The sequence below is a fragment of the Rhineura floridana genome, chromosome 8 (genome assembly GCF_030035675.1).
Source record: "Rhineura floridana isolate rRhiFlo1 chromosome 8, rRhiFlo1.hap2, whole genome shotgun sequence".
Lineage (NCBI taxonomy): Eukaryota > Metazoa > Chordata > Lepidosauria > Squamata > Rhineuridae > Rhineura > Rhineura floridana.
The window spans coordinates 26,689,545-26,707,298 of record NC_084487.1 but is presented as its reverse complement, the minus strand read 5'-3'; the positions used below and the strand labels follow the sequence as shown (position 1 = coordinate 26,707,298).

Genomic DNA, 17,754 nt, shown 5'->3' with positions numbered 1-17,754 from the left:
TTTTAGCTTAGAAAAAGGTGAGTAAGAGGGGATATAATAGAAATGTATACAATGATACATGTTGTGGAGACATTGGATAGAGTGTAGTTTTTCTCCCTCTTTCATAACACTAAAACTTGGGGCCATCCAATGAAACTGAATGTTGGAAGGTTCAGGACAGACAAAAGGAAGTAGGTCTTTCAACAGTGCATGGCTGAACTATAGAATTTGCTCCCACAAGCTATAGCAATGTCCACCAACTTGGATAGCTTTAAAAGAGGATTAGACAAATTCATGGAGGACCAGGCTATCAATGGCTACTAGCCACAATGACGATGTTCTGCTATTTCCACTCTCAGAGAAAGTATGCCTCTGAATACTAGTTGCTGAGAATCACAGTTGGGGAGAGTGCTGTTGTGCTCAGATCCTGCTTGCAGACCTCCCATAGATACCTGATTGTCCACAGGATGTTGGACTAGTTGGTCTTTGACCTGATCAAGCAGGACTCTTCTTGTGTTCTTAAGCTAGTAATGAGAGGAGTGAAGAGGATGTGGTCTTCAGTCATGGAGGGGATCCCAACAAACAATAGTGGCCCATATGGTAGAGCGGAGCCATCTTCTAGACACTGACATTGCTGCAGCTGATCTTGGTTGGGATGGGGCAGTACAGGGTGGTGACAAGGTTGGGGTTATTGGATGCCCTGGTGGAACCAATCAGATGCTCAGCACCTGTGCATGCCCAACCTCTCTGCTGCTCTGCCCTGCCCCAGCCCTGTCCAAGTAAGCTGTGGGAAACCAGTGTTGGGAGGGTGGCTCCACTCCAATACAGGGACTGCTACTACCTGTAAAGTATGTTGCTCAAGGGCTCCCCAAATTCTGGAGCCAACTGAATAAAGTATTAAGATTAAAGAAAACAGAAGCAAAAAAACACACAACACAGGATAAAGCAGAGGCATAAAGCAGCTAAAGTGAGGAGGGGAAACTGACTGAAGGCTCAGTGGAAGAAAAAGGCCTTATCTTTCTGTCATTAATAATGAGCGGGACAATTAGACCCCCCCCACACACACACACACCCCGAAGGAGAAAATTCCATCACCTGGGTGCCATTAAAGAGGAAGTCCCATTTCATGTACCAGTCAGTCAGACCTCTGAAGGCAATGGGGCATGATGCAAAACCTCTGATGACAAATGCAGTGGGCAAGCCAGTTCGTGTGGGAGAAAGTGAGCCTTCAAGTGGCCTGGTCCCAAGCCATTTAGACCTATACCAGTCATACAGCATACAGTTCCTTCTGTAACTGTCTGGAATCTCAGCAGCCGTCCGCATATTTTAAAAAGCTCTCTCTGCAAACCCTAGCTATTTTCCAGTAGCTTCTAGTTTCCTTTGAACTTGTGTGTTGGGATCCAGAAATGTATTGAGTTAATCATTATTTTCCAAGAACAGGAGTTTTAAGTGGTAGGCAATTACTTTCATTAGCCTGTCACTTTTTAGAATGACAGACAAGCAGTCCAATTTCTTAACTCACAAATACACAGGGCAGATCTCTTCAAACCAGAAGAGGTAAGACAGCTCTATTTATATGGAGGAAGGGCTGTAGCTCTGTGGTATAGAGCATCCACTTTGCATGCAAAAGCTCCCCGGTTCAATCCCCAGCATCTCCAGGTAGGGCGGAGAGAGATTCCTGCCTGAGACCCTGCAGGACCACATTGCCAGGCACTGGAAACCAGAGGTGGGAAATCTGTGGCCCTCTAGATGTTGTTAGACTCCACCTCCCATCAGTCCTAGCCAATTGTGAGGAGCGATGGAAGCTAGAGGACCTTAGGCTCCCCTGCTCCTGGTCAGAGACAATACCGAGCTAGATGGGCTAATGGGGTAAGGCAGCTTCCTATGATGCCTACTCAGGTGGAGGGCAGGTGGACATGTTATTAAATGGCTTTTTCTGAAAGGATTGGATAAAGTAATGAAGGATAAATCTATTTTGTTTATTTGTTTAAGACATTTCAATACCACGTCATCATTAGTATTTCTAAGCATGATGTAGACCTTCTATATTCAGAAGCAGTATACTTCTGAATACCAGATTTCAGACCTATCTGTCTGGGTGCTGTTGGGAACAGAATACCTTGGTCTGATCTAGCAAGGCAACACTTCTGTTGTTTTCTTGTGAAGAGTACATGATAACCATAGATTGTGTATTCACATTCTCAGAGGACCAGGTTGTTGCCTTTCACAGCGGATCTCAGTTTTCGTTGTTCCAAAGCTGACAATGTGGAGAAGAAATGCTTCTCCTGGGTGACCTGGTGCGTGCTAAGACTATGCACAAAAGACTAGAAACTAAGCATTCTGCAAGGATTTGTTTGCATGGCCAATTCCTGCCTGAGCAGCAGCAAAGCAAAGGGACCCTGAAGAGGGACCATTGTTCCAGGGCGGAGCAGATGCTTTGCATGCAGAAGGTCCCTGGGACCACCACATTAAAATAATCAGGTTCCAAGTGATCTGAGAAACCTCTGCTGGAGAGCCCCTGCCAGTTAGAGTAGACAGTACTGCCTTAGTTGGGCAGACAGGCTTACAAGGTATAAGCAGCATCCTAAGTCTTCTTATTTTGGCTGCTCAGTAAGACCCTGGCTTCTCAAAGGAAAAGGAAGGTAGGAGCAGAGGGAGCTGCCTTGTACTAAGTCAGACCATTCGTCATTCTAGCTGAATGTTGTCCGTACCGAGGGTGGGGAACCTTTCTCAGCCCAAGGACCGCGTTCCCTTCTAGGCAAACTTCTGGGAGCCACATGCCAGTGGTAGGCAGGGACAGAGGCAAAAGAGGCTAGAGCAATAAGTTGTTCATTTCTTCACACATCCTGCTCTTTCCTCCCTCCAGGCAGTCAAGAGGCATGATCAGAGCCAGGCCAAAACACTCAAGGAAGGTGCAACACAGGGCCAATGAGGGGTGTGTGGCCTGGGCAGAGTTCCGAGGGCAAGATAGGCCTGGAGGGGTGCCTTTGGCCCCCAGGTTTCAGGTTCTCCAACCCTGGAGAACCTGGGCAGGAGCTCTCCAGGGTTTCAGGCAAGGAGTCTTTCCCAGCCCTGCCTGGAGATGCCAGGAATTGAACCTGGACCTTTCTGCATGCAAAGCAGATGCTCTTCCACTGTTATGGCTCGTTCCCCAAAAGGGTGGGGGAAGTAAAAAGAAGAAGAAGACTTTATTGAAACCAAGAAATAGCTGAAGGACACAATAGACCTGAGATCTCTTTGGGCACTGAATGTTTGCACGCTTTCACACATTTTCTGAAAAAGCACATAGAAAACCAGCGTTCCCAAGAGACAAATGCTAGCTTAGCCTTCTTTCCATCTATCAATAGAGAGAACCTTTCCTCTAAATGAGGAGATTGGCGAAGAGGAACAACCCAAATCAGGAGAAGAAAATGCTATTAGATCAGAATACATGAGCCGGTGCAGAAAGTAGAGAGGAAAAGGGAGGAACCAGGGGCTAGCGGGGAGGAGAGTAAGGTAGCCACCTACACATTGCCCCAAAAAAGAGGTGAAAAGAGGACACCAATTTGCATAGCATTTGCATGTGCTGCTGTATAAGCATAGAGGCAAATTTAGAAATAATGACTATAATGTTAAACAGAAATACAATGCATGTCATCATAGTGGGGAAGACTGTGACTAGGTGGTGTGTATGCCTGCTCAGACTGCTGTGCAGATACTAAGATATTGATGGGCAACTTCAGGGCCCATGCTGCTCTCCCTTCATAGGGTTCTTTTTATTTTTACTGGACTTGGACTGGGATAGCCCTACAAATAGTGGACTCTCCTCTGTAAAAGAGAACACAAGGCCACCATAGAGGAGAAAGAGCAGGAAATAGAGGCTTCTACAGAGACTGACAGACAGTAGCGCAGTGGCAAATTCAGAAGTGCAGGGTCCCTTCATAACAGTCACAGTCCTGCCCCCTTCTATTGTTATACAACCTTCTAAGATGAGAGAATAATCTAGCCAGGCTTGAATACTGCTTTTTGCTTCTCTATCACTGTCACCATTTGACTGCCCACAGATATTGCTTGAATTACTGGATTCAGTGTCTCTACACGTTTATCTGCCTGCTGCTTGAGTCTTCTCAGTGGGTAACTCACGTCCTTTCACTCTGATTGGCCCCAATCAGCAGGAAAGGACAAGGAAGCAAGTTTGAAGACTCTTCTCAGTGGCTAACACACTTCCTTTTCATGCTGATTGGCTCAAAAGATGCTGGAGACATAGGGACTCTGCTGGCATCTGGCTCCCAAAAAAGTATGGGGTCTAAGACTCCCCAAGACCCTGGACGACAACACCCCTACTGACAGAAGAAGCAGATAGAGGTCAGCAGGAAAAAAAAGAGAAGCTTAGTTTAAAACAGATACTGCAAAAGTAAGTTATGAGAGAAAGGAGTAAGCCCCCACATCTGTGCCAGAGCCAAGACTGAGCTAGGAGTATTCTATGAAATTTGTACCCTAAATGCAGAGACCCACTTTGGAGGAGGGGTCAATCTCTTTGCTACATTTGAGTTTAGTGTTGTGACTTTCTTCATGGTGTGAAGGGAAATCATCCAATAAAGAGCCTTATCCACTGAGCATATGCAGACCCTTTCTGAAGAAGGGAACCAGGCAGAGCATGTCAGGAGCAATCTGGATCTCCTGCAGTAAACTCACATTTATTTATTTATTTATTGCATTTGTATACCGCCCCATAGCTGAAACTCTCTGGGCAGTTTACAACAATTAAAACATTAAAAACAAATATACAAATTTAAAAACAATTTAAAAACATGTTAAAATGCCTGGGAGAAGAGGAAAGTCTTAACCTGGCGCCAAAAAGATAACAGTGTTGGTGCCAGGAGCACCTCGTCAGGAACATCATTCCATAATTTGGGGGCCACCACTGAGAAGGCCCTCTCCCTTGTTGCCAGACTCCCAGCTTCCCTCCGAGTAGGCACCCGGAGGAGAGCCTTGGATGTTGAGCATAATGTATGGGTGGGTTCATGTCAGGAGATGCGTTCCATGAAGTATTGTGGTTCCAAGCCATGTAAGGCTTTATAGGTTAAAACGAGAACCTTGGATCGAGCTTGAAAACATACAGGCAGCCAGTGCAAGCAGGCCAACATTGGTTTTATATGTTTGAACCGTCTGGTCCCTGTTACCAATCTGGCCACTGCATTTTGCACAAGCTGCAGTTTCTGAACCGTCTTCAAAGGCAACCCCATGTAGAACACATTGCAGTAATCTAACTTGGAGGTTACCAGAGCATGGACAACTGAAGCCAGGTTATCCCTGTCCAGATAGGGACGTATTTGGGCCACCAACCAAAGTTGGTAGAAGGCACTCCGTGCCACCGAGGCTACCTAAGCTTCAAGTGACAGAGATGGTTCTAGAAGAACCCCCAAGCTATGAACCTGCTCCTTCAGGGGGAGTGCAACCCCATCCAGGGCAGGTTGGACATCCATCATCCAGTCAGAAGAACCACCCACTAACAGCATCTCAGTCTTCTCTGGATTGAGCCTCAGTTTATAGCCCTCATCCAGTCCATTGTTGCAGCCAGGCACTGGTTCAGCACATTGACAGCCTCACCTGAAGAAGATGAAAAGGAGAAATAGAGCTGCATGTCATCAGCATACTGATGGCAACACACTTCAAAGCTCTGGATGACCACACCCAATGGTTTCATGTAGATGTTGAACAGCATGGGGGACAGAACTGACCCCTGCGGAACCCCGTACTGGAGAGTCCAGGGTGCTGAGCAGTGTTCCCCAAGCACCACCTTCTGGAGCCGACCCACCAAGTATGAGCGAAACCACCGCCATGCAGTCCCTTCCACTATCAACTCAGCCAGTCTTCCCAGAAGGATACCATGGTCGATGGTATCGAAAGCCACTGAGACATCAAGGAGAATCAACAGAGTCACATTCCCCTTGTCTCTCTCCTGACAAAGGTCATCATACAGGGCGACCAAGGCTATTTCCATGCCAAAATCAGGCCTGAAACCGACTGAAATGGATCCAGATAATCGGTCTCATCCAAGAGTGTCTGGAGCTGGCCTGCCACCACTCGTTCCAGGACCTTGCCCAGGAATGGAACATTTGCCACTGGCCTATAGTTATTAAGATTTTCTGGGTCCAGGGAGGGTCTCTTCAGGAGTGGTCTCACTACCGCCTCTTTCAAGCAACCAGAGACCATCCCCTCTCACAGAGAGGCATTAATCACTTCCCTGGCCCAGTCGGCTGTTCCATCTCTGCTAGCTTTTATTAGCCAAGAAGGGCAAGGATCCAGCACAGAAGTGGTTGCACGAACCTGTCCAAGCACCTTGTCAACGTCCTCAAGCTGTACCAACTGAAACTCATTCAAGAAATCAGGACAAGGCTGTGTCCTGGATAGCTCGCTTGATTCACCTGCTATAACACTGGAGTCTAAGTCCTGGTGGATGCTAAAGATTTTATCCTGGAAGTGCCTAGCAAATTCATTACAGTGGGCCTCAGATGGTTCTACCATGTCCTTGGGGCCAGCGTGTAATAGCCCCTGGACAATTCTGAAGAGCTCCACTGGGCGGCAAATTGATGATTTGATAGTGGCAGCAAAATATTGTGTTTTATGCTGCCCTCACTGCCCCTAAATACAGCTTACCATAGGCACTTACCAGTGTGTAATTGCATCTACCAGGAGTTCATCTCCCTCTGCACTCGCATACTAGTTTTTAATGGAGATGGAAGCATTTTGTACATGTGGGAGCTTTCAGACATGTGAGTCCTGTGCACACTTCAGTCCAAGTTGATTCTGTCCTGCAACAAGTACTTATTTATTTATTATTTATTTATTAGATTTTATATCCTGCCCTTTCTCCCAGTAGGAGCCTAGGGTGGCATCCTACTTCTCAAGGGGCTGCTGGCAGCTGGTGTGTGCATTACACTAGCCCAGAGCTTGGAAAAAAATGTTTGAACTTCAACTCCCATCAGCCCAATCCAGTGGCCATGCTGGCTGGGGCTGATGGGAGTTGTAGTTCAAAAAGTAACTTTTCCAGGCTCTGCACTAGCCACGGGAATTGGCATCCCTGTTGAAAGTTTCTCATCTCCTGATCCTATCACGTTGTGTCTTCCTTCCTGCCCCAGATGACAGATACGCTATTCTGCATGAAATGCTGCATGCTCTGATGGGAAAAGATATTGGAAATCTGTACGACGCAAGCAGGTCACTCACCCTATTTAATCTAGTCACGCTGTCATGGCGCCATGTTAAATCTGCCTATTTGTGCAGGGCTGTATATTGAAGACCAGTTTTTCTTTTATTTCAAGTTAGTAATTGCACCTCATGGCTTCAAATAAGAGAGCTTGAATGATTTTCACTCACTCCTACGTACACAGACTCCTAAAAAAGCCGCTGCTTCATTAGAACCCTTAGATGGTCAATCGCATAGCTGGTGGTTCCTAAAACTACACATGTGGTCATAGTGACATTTTGATCTTTTATTAATAGCAAAATATGCTTTATTCAGCTTCATAATAACTAGACCATCGGTGCAGGGTTCTGAGCGACACATTACTGAACAGTGTGCTTATAACTAGGCTCTCTTTCTTTAGTAAAAGCAGATGTAACGGTCTGGAGCCATATTGGGGCTACAGCATGGGGTAGAGGGGGAAGAAGGTCTAACCCAGGGGTGGGGAACCTGCTGCCCTCCAGATGTTACTGAACTACAACTTCCATCATCCCTGGCCATGGGCCATGCTTGCTGAGGCTGATAGGATTTGTAGTTCAACAACATCTGGAAGGCGAAATGTTTCCCATCTATGGTCTAACTCATGTTATTTTCCTTCCAAAAGATTGCCTCCTGAAGCTGCTGTTTACCCCCAACAGTGCTGCTTGCAGCAAGCAGGGCAACAAGAGAGATACTTCACTGCATCTGTGTTGTTTTATATCTCCAGTTCCCTGAATTTCTATAACAAGCATGATATTCAGTTTTAATTTACAGATTCAGTCTGCTCTGTTTATGCTGGGCAAAGATTGTTAACTATTTTGACCATGAATGTAAATACCTCAAGGCTAGTGCACTTAACCACTCAGCACATGTGATCAATGCATCCAGCCAGTTCGGGGGGGGGGGGGGCGCTGGATAACCATTGCGATTTACAAACATGCACATCAATATATGTGCATACACTAACACCAGCTGCACATGTGGAAGCTTGCTTCCATACACGTGTCCCTTGCTGTCTCTATTACTAGTAGCTGCTGATAGACAAGGCAGAGGAAAAGAAAAGAAAATTCCAAGGCTATATTGTGGAACCCACCCTGTTGCTGTTACGAGAATTCATTTTCTTTTGTTTGTGTTTAGCTTATGGGCTGTCCTTTTAAGACACATGTGCAGGATTTGCTTGTCTGTCATTTTTCAACATCACGTTTTATTTTTTGAAAAATTTCACAATAATTATAGTGGGACCTGCAACAAAATGTTGCAGAGTGAAGGGCTTCTGTTCATGTGTCCAGCCATTCCATTCCATTCCTGCTGCCATCCAATTTTCTGTACTCCCCTCAGCAGTTCAACATTCTATGGTGACTGAGCATGCTCAGTTCTCATTGGGCTGTTTTTGGATGTTCCCCTAGCTTCCCATCCCAAGTTGCCTTGCACTTCTGCAAACCTCTGGCTTCCCCCAAGCCTGCATATGTCTCCCTCTTGTGCATGAATAGCCATTTGGGCTACATAAGCAACGACACTCACAATCTGAACATTGGAAATAGAGGGATTAGGCACATACTTCTGCAGGAGCCAAATAACTGGGGTGGGGTTAGAGGTGGGCATTTCTTGGGAATCAGGCTGCAAGTTGCTCATCCTTATGTAGATGTTCTAAATAAGGCATCATTAGTAAGAGTGGAGAGTGGCCGTTTGTTATGGGCAGCATGATCAAGTCAATGCCCATGTGGTTGTCTGTTCATCTATGCAAAGGTGATAATCTCTTCTTGCTCCCCCTCTCAAATTTGTTCATTTTTTAAATTGAAATTTGACAAACACCAACTGCCACCAGAACTCTGAAGAACAAAGTCCTTCATCAGGCAAGAGAAGAAATCAACGCTGGTTTCAATATATCAGTAGTAAATCTCTATGGGAATAATTAGTATTCATCCTTTTCGCTTTCCTTCACTGTTTCCACCCATTACCTGCATTACCACCGCTAGTGCCATTGTCACCTAATGGTCATTTATTGGGACCAAAGCTGGGATAATATATCTGCTGCAACTTCTTGGGATTGGTTTCAGTTGATGCGGCCTGATGACGTGGACAGGGTACTTTCAATGATGAGGCCAGCAACATGCCCTCTCGACCTTTGCCTTTCTTGGCTTATTAAAGCTTGCCGAGGGGGTTTGACTGAGGGGATCCAGGGTGTGGTCAATGTGTTGTTGCAGGAGGGAGTGGTTCCAGCCTCCCTGAAAGAGGCAGTGATCCAACTGCTCCTGAAAAAGCCCACCCTGAACCCATTGGATTGTGACAGCTACCACCCGGTCGCAAATACCTCCTTTTTAGGGAAGGTGATTGAGAGGGTTGTGGCACAGCAATTACAAGTACTCTTGGATGAAACAGATTATCCTGACCCATTCCAATCTGGTCTGGTTATGGGACTGAATTGGCCTTGGTTGCCCTGATGGATGACCTTTATCGGGAGTTCAGATAATTGGTCAGTCGCCTGCTTTGGATGGGGTCATACTCCCTCTTAAAGAGCAGATTCATAGTCTGGGGGTGCTGCTGGATCCATCTTTGTTGCTAGAGGCCCAGGTGACCTCAGTGACTAGGAGTGCCTGTTATCAGCTTTGGCTGGTAAGACAGCTGCAGCCTTTTCTGGACTGTTGTCCATGCACTGGTAACCTCCAAATTGGATTACGGTAATGTGCTGTATGTGGGGCTGCCATTGAGGTTGGTCTGGAAACTGCAGCTGGTGCAAAATGCAATGGCACAATTGCTTATTGGGGCAGGGTATTGCCAACATGTCACCCTGCTGCTGAAAGAATTGCTCATTAGCTACCGGGCTAAGTTCAAAGTTCTAGTGTTGGTGTACAAAGCTTGGAACCAGGATACCTGAAAGATTGTCTTACCCCTTATATACGATCTGCAGGTGAGAGCCTCCTGCAGATACCACCTTATCAGGAGGTCCATTCTGCACAACATGGGAAGTGAACATTTAGTGTTGTGGTACCTACCCTTTGGAATTCCCTCCCCTTAAATATTAGACAGGCGCCATCTCTGTTGTCTTTTCTGTGCCTATTGAAGACCTTCCTCTTTCAACAAGCCTATTAAGTGGAGAACTTATCCCAGTCTGTGTCTGTGTTGGAATTGCTTTTTAAGATGTTTCTAAAGGTTTTTTTTTAAAAAAGATGTTTTTAAAGATGTTTTGTTTTAATATATTTTAATGCCTGTTTTTATGATGTTTTAGAGTGTTTTTAGTGCTTTTGTAGCTGCCCTGGGCTCCTACAGGGAGGAATTAAATTAATTAAATAATAATAATAATAATAATAATTTTATTATTATTATTATCAGCAAGGCAATAAGAAGGAGGTTATTTGTACAAGGATTCTTTTAAGTAACTGGGCAGAATGTTCAGGCAGAGAAGTGCCAGTGTGTGATGTCCAGTTTGGTCATTGCCTCCTTGACTAATTTCAGTGGTTTTTCATTGGGCATGTATCAGTAACCAGCCCAGCTAGGGCTCTTTTATAATCTCACCCCTCTTGACATTTATTCCTTGTGATTTTTCTTACCTCTTAAAATAGATTTTCAGCTCTTTTTGGGGTGGGGGACACATTGTCATCATTTTTTCTTTCCTAGTTGATGGCTTTTCCACTGCTGATCAGTATGTGCAAAAGAGACAATGTTTTAAAAGAGTTTTTCCATAGATTGCCCTTTCCTGCTGAGGGACACAAGGGCTGTTTGGGAAGTTGTTGATCAAATATAATTCTGATTTGAACCTTGACACCATTTGGAATCTTATGAAGTAACATCGTTTGAACAAACTATCACCACTTAAGAGCTTTGCTGAATGATGTCTTAGTCGTAAGTGGGCTTTAATAGGGAGTAATCCGTATTGATTTAGTGGAACTTACTTCTGACTAAAATGATTGAGATTGCACTGTTACTGATAGGAGTTTATAATATTCACTCATGGCAAGCCAGAGTAGGGCCTGTTAAGCAGGTCTTGTGGGCACAGGCGAGACCGTTCATATGCTTCTAGGCTCAAACACATTATACCACTTCTCCAGTGTTGAGAGACACATCTTCAGTGCATGCTGGCTTTACCAATAAAGGCCTATGTATTTATTAGTACATTTATATAGCACATTTCTTTAAGGAGCTCCAACTGGCATACATAATCCCCCCCCCCAATTTTGTCCTCACAACAACCTGGTGAGGTAAGTTAGATGAGAGACAGTGATTGGCGTAAGTGAGGCCACAAGTGGCATCTGGAACTCTGCTCCCTCTAGTTCTAGTCCAGCACTCTAACCCAGGGTGGGCACCAGACTGCAGCGGGCCCTTGGATATCAAATTGCAGCAGGCCTTCGAAGGTGGCGGCAGTGATCTTAGGTGATGGCAAGAATGCATGCACAGTGTGCTGATGTGGTGACACAGTATGTTGTGTGGCCATCCTGTGCCATCAGTGGCAGGGTGTTGCCCAGGAGGGTGGATCCCACTCCACAAACTATACCAGCTTCAGGGGGCAGGGGGCATGCTCTGTGTCTCACAACTAGCACGGATTGTGGAGTAGGAGCTACACTCCCCAGCCTCAGGGGCCACTGCCCAACCTGGCCGCCTGCTGGTGCCGGAACTGCTCTATCACTGCACCACACTGGCTAAAGTTCCTAAAGAGCTTGGGCCCCAGAATTACCTAAAAGACAGCCTCCTCCTATACATTTCATTGTTATCTTTCAGATGGCACTCTTTTAGTCAGAGCTTGGAAAAGTTACTTTTTTGAACTACAACTTCCATCAGCCCAATCCAGTGGCCATGGTGGCTAGGGCTGATGGGAGTTGTAGTTTAAAAAAAGTAACTTTTCCAAGCTCTGCTTTTAGTAATACCATTAACACTCCAAGCTACAACATGCATATAGAGACTCATTTTGGGTGATTGCTTCACTGTCCTACGACTTCAATACCCAGAGACTCTCCCAGATGCAAGCCTAAGGAAGTATTGCGAGATCTTGCTTCAGCTAGCATTGTGTGACAGGGTTCAGTGCTGGTGGTGGCTGAGCTTTGAACATGTAATTTTTTTTTAATTTTTTTAATTGCTGGTTTTGTGCCTCTTTTTTTTTAATGCCTTTAGAATCCTAGTACATACTAGGATTGTTTGTTCTAAAAATACATGTAGTAAATATTTTTAAACCACATAGCTGGAATCCCAGAATATGCAGATACATAATGCTGGACTGGATGATACACCTCCCCTGATTCTGCCTACCACATGGAGGGGATTTAGTGTGCTCTGCCCACCTGGTGCTTCAGTCCCACTTCTGCTGGCCCCATATGTACGCGTGGGGATGGAACACCCAAATGTTGCCCATGTGTGTATAGGTAAAAAGCACCATCTTGACATTCTGTCCCTATGTGCACATGCTGAGATAGCAGAGGTGAAGCCACTCTCATGGGTGGGTGGGGAGGAGCTGTGGCCACTGGCTCCTCTTCACATGATGGACCAGATTGGGGGAGATGTATCATCCAATTTCTCCCCTAATTGTCACCAGATATGGGCACTGCAGAAAACTGAGGAAATAGTTTTCAGAGCACCACAGTGCAAGGGGTGAAAAAGGGACTCCCAAATGCAGTATTGAATTCCTGACAGTATCTTTAGAAAGCAATCTGTTTGTAAACTGAGGTCATGCAAACACTTCAGAAATCATTTTTTAAAATCTTGTTTATGTGTTTCAGATCGAAATGCTAGAGCACAAATATGGAGGCCACCTGGTCTCTCGGAGGGCAGCCTGCACCATCCAGACCGCCTTCCGCCAGTACCAGCTCAGCAAAAACTTTGAGAAGATACGGAACTCGCTCCTGGAGAGTCGCATGCCCCGACGGATATCATTGAGGAAAGTCCGAGTCCAGAACTCTGAAAGTTTTTCTGCTGAGAAAGCCCTCATGGAGGGATATAACTTTGTTGGCATCCCCTTAGTGAGGTCTCCATCTTTGCCAGCTACTATCAGTGGGGCATTGACTGAACTGGAGGACTCTTTCACTGAGCAAGTCCAGTCACTGGCTAAATCTATAGATGATGCCCTCAGTACGTGGAGCTTGAAGACTATGTGTTCCCTTCAAGATGGCAGCTCTTATCAGATAAGGGAGACATTCAGTACCAGCTCAATGCAGCCAAACCAAGACTTGGAAGCTGAACTGAAGGATCAACAGAAAGAGGAAGGGCTGCTGCCAGATACGCTGCCAAAGAGCAGTAGCACCCTCATGATGGCCTTCAGGGATGTCACTGTCCAGATTGACAACAAGAACATCTCTGTCTCCTCATCTACCTCGGTGTCCATGGCAAACTGCCTCGCCAACAACACCCAGGCTGGGGGTTCTCAGGCTGCTAAAATAGAAGAAATCCCAGAGGAAGTTGGGAAAGAAGGCCAAGATTCTCAAGCTGTCCCAGAAGGGCAGCCTGATACTGGAATCCTCCGGAATAGCCATACAGTAACTGAGGGGAATGTCAACACCAACGGCTTGGTGGGAGGGGAGGCGGACCAAGAACAAATGATGGTGCAGAAGCTGGAGTTTGGCTCTAACAATGAGACTGGGCAGAGCAAGGGTTCAGAGGCAGAAAATGTAGATAATTCAGAGCAGTTGAGCAGCAGCAGCACCTCCACCTCAGCCAAGTCTGCCTCAGAGTTATCCTCAAAGGAAGCCCTGCAAGCCATGATTTTGAGCCTTCCACGGTACCACTGTGAGAATCCAGCCATCTGCAAATCTCCAACTCTTTCCACAGACACAATGAGGAAGCGGCTCTATCGCATCGGGCTAAACCTCTTTAACATGTAAGTGGCTAATAATAATAAACCTTTTAATCCCTCGTGGCTTTCCTCAGTTTGTGACAATAATAGGCTATCGCCAAACAATTAGATGAGCCTCCTCCGAGTTACACAGCTTTCATGTTTAGGGGTTCAGCCGACCTGGGGACCAAAGACCATATTATGTTACGTGTCAGGCTGCTGCACTGAATCTCTGCCACAGAAGTGGAAAGAAAGTATCTCAACATGTTTAGCGTCTAGAATGCTTGAGTGAGTTCTCTGACTGCTAACTAGATAAGGCTGTGTGAGAATGAGGGATAAATATCCCGGCTATCATCTGTGGGATTTTAAAAAAGAGTTTAAAAAGAAGAATCACCTCAGTTTTCATGCTCTCTCCACAGAGATTTGCCACATTGACAACATTTGGGCTACCATTTTTATTTTGGTGGACTTGGTAGAATTATGCACTAGATAGCAACAATTTAATCTCATTCCCTCCCCCCTTCTCTCTTCCGCCCTCGTTCAATGAAGGCCACTGTACTGTGCAAAACAGCTGTAGGTATAAAAAAACATGGGCACAGCAGCATGGAAACTGGAGCCAGAGGAGGTAAAAAGCATTATATTTTGGATTCGGTTTTCTATTGGCCCTCAGCATGGTTCTCTGAACCTCAGTAACCCTCAAGGGCATATTGTAATTTGCCCTTATATAGCTTCATCATGTACTTTTACACTTGGTTATTATTCCATTTGCTGGATGGTAATGCCATATGGTGTATCTCTGGGACTGCTCATTTTATTGCCTCAAATATTAACACAAATATAGAACTTGGAATACATGTATTTTTAAATTTTATTTCATTTTGATCCCATTCTTCCTCCAGGAATCTCAAGGCAGCATATACAGGGGTTTATCCCATTTTAGCCTCACAACATTCCCATCAGCTGAGAGAATGTGGCTGATCCTGGGCTAGCCAATAGGCTTCCTGGCTGAATGGGGATTTGGATCCAGGACTAGCATTCTGTCCATTGCACATATTGGCTGTCATTCAAAAAACATTCTACCAAAATTTGGGTGGCTTCATACGAATAGCACTGTGGCCACCGTGGATCAAATTGATGCCTTAGTGTTGTGACTGTGCTGCTCAGAAGCACTTGCTGTGTGGAGAAGCCACAGTTCTTACACATTAAAAGCTCCTTCAAATGAAATGGTTGTAATTTGGTGCTGAAATGAACAGAGGAGCATCAAATGGATGTGTTTAGGGAAGCTTTTTCCAGAGCCTGGGAGTCACCACCAAGAAGGCTTTGTCCCTGTAACTACCTACCTGAAGGTGGGGTGTCTGGAGAAGAGCCTTGAATGAGCTCAGTAAACAGCCCATGTAGCATCTGGTTACCATGGCCAGCCAAAATCTGTGAAACTGTGAACTGTAATCAAAGTTTAACATTTCTATTCTTTTATCACAACAGGAGATAATGAAGCATATGGTTAACTGTCCAATTGAAACTTACAAGTACTCAACTTTGGCTGGATTATGTCCATTGTAAAGTATTTGTCCACATCAAATGTACTACTAAGGGGTTGTCGATGATTATAATTGCTTTGATTTCTTTGATTAAGTCCAAAAAGGCCTCACCTTGCCAACTGCATATCTTAGGTCACACCACCCACTTTTAAACTCATGTGTAGCAGGAATTATGGTGACAGTAGATTTCAGAGAAACATTACGCTAGTTTTGCCTTTCAGATCTTTCTGTCCTCTATTCTGAGTAATACCTCAGTTAACAAATCCTCCAGAAAAGAAGCTTCTTTTAACAAAGTGTTTTTGAGGTGCGAGGTGTGTGTGGGAAGGGCGCACACTCATAGTCAGAATGTAGCTCCTTGTCTACTGGATTGTGGCTGCTGCAGGCAGGTCTCTCATGCGCGGCTGGAATGGTATTCCTTGTCAGGTGGCCTGGAAGCACTGTGTGCTTGAGTGTGTGTGTGGGGAGAGAGAGAGAGAGAGAGAGAGAGAGCACAGAGTGATGGCGGCTGCCCCTTGCCTGTCTGCTTGAAATGTACGGAGAGGAGAACTGTGCTCAAAGCTTTGTAGCAAGATACTACATGATAAAAGAAAAAAAGGCAAGGCAAGCATCCCTGGATGCATTTTGGAAGAAGCCTTCAAGTGATCTGTGTGGAAGACTTACCTGACCTGTTGTTTCACTTCAGACATTTGTACTGTTGGTTTTGAATAAAAAGTTTGTCGAAAGATGTTGAACTGCTCTTCTTTTTTGTGGTGTAGGAACCTATCTCTATTCTTCCATGTTATTCCTACCTTAACTGAGCTCTTACTGTGTAGGTCACCTTTCTGGCCAAGTGTTTGGACCTACCTAAAACAGCACTTCGAAGTTGTAATTTGGAAGTTATGGGAGAGAATTGCAGGAATATTCCTTTGACTTAAAATCATAACATGGGCAGCAGCCCTGAGATGCTCTGTTTATAGATATTAAAGTTTTAGTTTGCTCTCTGCCTAGATGCCTTCAGGGCACCTTCCTTTGCAATCAGAAGGGACATTCTGACTACTCATTCACTCTGTGTCTTGGTTTTCTGTGAAGTCTGTTAGGCTATATTATCTTATGAGTTGGTGACATTTGTGGAAAGTAACTGGCATGGACACGGTTGCATTGGGTATGTCACAAAAATGTCACCTAAAGCAAAATTCAAAGCAAATGTGAGGTTTCCTCCTTAGGTGAAATATCTGAGTAATGTTTAGTCTAGGTAAAATAATTGATATTTTTCAGAGGGGGGAGGTGTGTGAAATCTCACACATCTCAACTTATCCAGAGGCCACTTTGCATGAGAAAGTAGCAAGGAGGGATTACTTACACATTGCCAAAAAAGAGACTGTGGGAGGAAACAGTTCTGTATAAAATTTGCATATGGAAATTTTCATGTATGTATGCAGATTTAGAAACAATTACTATAATTTAAGTATAAATACAACACATCTCATCACAGTGGGGAAGACTGTGTCCAGGTGATACGGGTGCCTGCTTGATCTGTTGCCTAAGTGCCAAATGTTGCTGGGCAACTTCAAGGCCTCTGCTCTCCCTTTTTATGGTTCTTTATCTTTAAACCCAAATTAGACTCTATCTTTTAACCTGACTCAGACCGGACAGCGCTTTGAATGGAGGATGCCTTCAAAAAGAGGAGTATTCTCTGACAGCCCTTCAGATAGACTGTCCTCTTTAAAGTAGGACCTTAGGAAGTGGGCCAGAGAATGCTCAGAGAAAGGCCTCGATGCCCATGATGTGGTTTTACTGTGGTAGCTAAGCAAACCTGGCCTTTTTAAAAAAAACATGCAGAAAGCTAAGTAAGCTGCCTGGATGGGAGGCTGCTAGAGAGCCACGTGCAAGCCTCTGGGCAGGAGTTCAAGGCATGCAAGAACACATCCCAGCCAAAGAGAGAACCCAACTTTTATTGGGCACCCAGGTCCTATTGGGTACTCAGGTCCTGCTTGCGGGCTTCCCCCAGGCACCTGGTTGGCCACTGTGAGAACAGAATGCTGGACTAGATGGGCCACTGGCCTGATCCAGCAGGCTCTTCTTATGTTCTTATAATGTCAGTTGTGGGTAACACTGGATTATGGCAGAACTTAGTAGTAGAGTAGCTGGTCCTGGGAGCTGTCAGCAAACAGGAAACTTTGGGCAGGATGCTTGTAAAGTGCCAGCAGGACTCGGAGTAGTGAATGAATAAGTAAGGAGGCAGCAGCCTCCTCTGGGGTTCCCAAGACCAAAAAGCTAGAAAGATTGGAGGAGCAGCTAAC

The 17,754-nt window shown here is 45.3% G+C and overlaps 1 protein-coding gene across 1 annotated transcript in view; it reads left to right on the top strand.

Moving 5' to 3' along the window:
- The window catches only part of IQSEC3 (IQ motif and Sec7 domain ArfGEF 3), a 78,812-nt gene that overhangs the window by 11,790 nt on the left and 49,268 nt on the right, over window positions 1-17,754 (top strand). Inside the window, exon 2 of the mRNA XM_061582698.1 lies at window positions 12,889-13,982. Coding sequence (XP_061438682.1) covers window positions 12,895-13,982 — 1,088 coding nt within the window. The 5' untranslated portion in view covers window positions 12,889-12,894. The remainder of the gene's footprint in view (window positions 1-12,888; window positions 13,983-17,754) is intronic.